The sequence below is a fragment of the Lathyrus oleraceus genome, chromosome 6 (assembly GCF_024323335.1).
Source record: "Lathyrus oleraceus cultivar Zhongwan6 chromosome 6, CAAS_Psat_ZW6_1.0, whole genome shotgun sequence".
NCBI lineage: Eukaryota > Viridiplantae > Streptophyta > Magnoliopsida > Fabales > Fabaceae > Lathyrus > Lathyrus oleraceus.
The window spans coordinates 122,432,418-122,435,365 of NC_066584.1; the positions used below are offsets into that span (position 1 = coordinate 122,432,418).

At 40.2% G+C, this 2,948-nt stretch overlaps 1 protein-coding gene across 1 annotated transcript; it reads left to right on the forward strand.

The window, feature by feature from the left end:
• Positions 1 to 1,528: 1,528 nt before the first annotated feature.
• On the forward strand, positions 1,529 to 2,706 carry LOC127095042 (uncharacterized). The gene is made up of 4 exons (XM_051033789.1): positions 1,529 to 1,819; positions 1,936 to 2,139; positions 2,212 to 2,463; positions 2,596 to 2,706. Exons 2-4 carry the CDS (start codon positions 2,131 to 2,133, stop codon positions 2,680 to 2,682), a joined length of 348 nt encoding a protein of 115 aa, XP_050889746.1. The 5' UTR covers positions 1,529 to 1,819; positions 1,936 to 2,130; the 3' UTR covers positions 2,683 to 2,706.
• The last annotated feature ends 242 nt before the right edge of the window (positions 2,707 to 2,948 follow it).

The following is a 2,948-nucleotide window of genomic DNA, read 5'->3' on the forward strand; positions in this document are numbered from 1 at the left end:
AGCTGCCCTCTACTGATCTCTGCTTTTTCTATTTATCCTTGCAAATTAGGGTTACAAATGATACTCAGAAGTTCGAAAGGAGAAAGCTTTCAGAAGCGCTTTTCCATGCTCAGAAGTGCTTTCCCTTGTTCGATGTTATCTTCCGGAAAGGTAATGTGAACCTACCTACTTTCTTCCTCTGACTTGTCTCAAATCCCAAATTGGGAAATTTCGGAATTTACTGCTTGGTAATTATTTCGTGCTTTACTGCAGTGAAATTGAAAATTCCAAAAGCAATTCCGGTTTTGATCACAGCTCAGGTTTTAGGTTCGGTTGGCATGGTTGAGTACGAGTTATGTATTGGACCTTCTAGGCTCTTTGTTTTTTTTTTAGTTTTTCTCTTTCTCTCTGAATTCCAATCCTTGATATTTGTCTACCTTATCGATCCACAGGTTATTGATGAACTTTCAAATGCCAGCGCTGCCGTCACAGTAAGTTGTTTTCTCCACCGGGATTATTCCGAGCTTATTGTTGTTGTCTTTTCAAACTGCGTTGATAGAGGACTTTAACATCTTTCCTCTATATATGAACCCTTGAAGTGATATTACATATGAGTATTTGGCCAAATTTTCATTTGTAAATGCATACAATGTCCTTGCATACGAAACTGTCTGTTCAGTAATGCCGGCCGCTTCAGCACATGCATCTTGGATATTCTCTGCAAATTGTAACCGGATGATTTTAAGTTGACTGTTATTGTTTGGTTTGATTTTTTTGCAGGGCTATGATTGTTTGGCTGACGGTATGACGATCTCATGATAACACTTGTCGTTGGCGACGGTGGTCTTGGTTGGCCTTGGCATGACTTGTGAAAATTCGAAGTACCACTACAATGACTCAGGATCATAGGCTAAGGGATTGGATAGTGGCTTGCAACACTGCAGGCCTAATGCAACTGGAAATTATTTGCTCTACAGTTGGATGGATGTTCGTACAGGATATGACGACTTAATCAGCAAAGAGTAGGTGTTTGTTCACGCTTTTCATGTGTGTCATATACTTGATTAATTTACACTGAAATTGTTGTGTTTGACCCTGTGCAGGATTTGGCCAGTTAAAAGGCTAAGGCTTCAGTCCCATGATTATAGAATGACCTCAGTTTGGTTTGAAACGTAATCAGATCAATAGCATAGGCCGAACCAGCTGTACTAGATTTTCCATTGGAAGCTTGTGCACTTCTGTTTTAATGGCCTGACATGATCAACTATTTTTTGCATGCACCATCAACAATCAGATTCTTTTTAAGTATCTCATCCACGGAAGCACCAACTTTGCATGACCAGCGTGCCGAAAACCAGCCATCAGGAACACCAAGGGTAAAGCCATTATCCTTGTTGGAGTCTTGCTCACTTGACGCAAAAATCAATTTTGAATCATGGTCCATGCTCAGGCAAGTATCAGGCTCAGGAAAACCTTTGTAGTTCCCTCTATTGTCCCACTCTGCATATTCAAAATTCATTTACAAGGCTTCTGTTATTGTCTCCAGCCCCTTTCCAAGAACGACATCATAACCCTCCAACAGAACACCAACCCTTTCATCAAAAAGGAGGTCATCCGGCGGTTCAAATGCAAGCATACTTTCATCAGGTACAATAATTGCGGCTGATGGAATGTTGTGTTTTCCAGATTTGTGTTCATGAACACAAATGCAAACCTAGTGAAGGCTTAAATCTGAATGAAATAAAGGACCCTGAATAATGGAGACGTCAAGCAACTATCAACAGGCTTCAACCTTTGTTACGGTCATTGCAACGCTCTCGATAACTTTGGACAACAACATGTAAGGTTTCAACAATTGGTTTTATTTTTTAACAGAACCATTGCCTTCTTTCATTTCATTATTTGAATGGGTTGATTCTCTTTCTTTGTAGTCTTCACATAATCTTCTTATTTCAGCCAGTCGGTGTGGAGGAATACAGTAGACATAGGAAGGATGCTTGTGTGTATTATCCAGCAGCCTTGATCATCTCACATCATCTCCGTCGCAACTCGACCACTGCCACGGAGTTACCTGTTCCAACTGAACACGACAGTTTAACACCCAAGATTCCAATCTTGATCCTTCAACAGAAATACGGAATAGAGGCCTTCATGAAACAGGTTTGCATTTGACTTTTGTGTTGTTACGGGTTGGTGAACTTATATAAAATTGTTGTAATTGGTGTTATGCAGGATTTTGAGTATGACATATTCTTTGGAGCTACACCCTTAGAACAGGTACCGTGCAACCGGTCCCTTAATGTATACTTGTATTGTTCTTGCAACATCTACTTCTCTCCACGAACGTTGCCTTTGAAGTTCTCGCATCCGGTTGAGCATTACGTGTTGTTTGTAAAAGCTGCATTCACTTATCCAGGACTGCTGTCTAAAGTAAGACTGAAACATGTCGGATGGTCGACTGAATTAGTTCTCACATCATCACAGGTAAAAACATCAACCGCCTTCTGGTTGCACTCATAGGCAGCTGTAGAATTTCCATTCAAATCATGTTCATCCGCACATTCAAGATGACTTTTTCTAACCCTTAATAACTTGTTCTCTTGTTCAACTTTGCAGAGATCAGTGCTTGCGAGAAAGGGCGCCCTTGTGGAGCCAAGAATATGTGTTGGCGGCGACGAAACAACCGCGAAAGTCATCACTTGAGCCCTTGAGCGCTCATGTGCCTTTATTACCTTTTGTTGATTTTTTTTTAATTTGTTCTTCAAACAGTAACATAATTACTTTTGTAAGTGGTTAGCTTTTGGCTTTGTAAGTGAATTATATCAGTAATTTCCGTGTGTATTTTTAAAACAAATCTTTAGCATGAGAGACAACAATAAATGTCCTTGGCCATTTTACCACATAAGCTATAAGACAGCGCGAATATCAAAGCGGTTTGTAGGCTCAAGAAGCAATATATCAGGCTCTCA

What these genes read in the sequence shown, in the direction of transcription:
- LOC127095042 (XM_051033789.1), top strand. An exon ending in TAGTTCTCACATCATCACAG is followed by an intron (nt 2,464 to 2,595) that starts GTAAAAACATCA and finishes TCAACTTTGCAG; the next exon opens with AGATCAGTGCTTGCGAGAAA.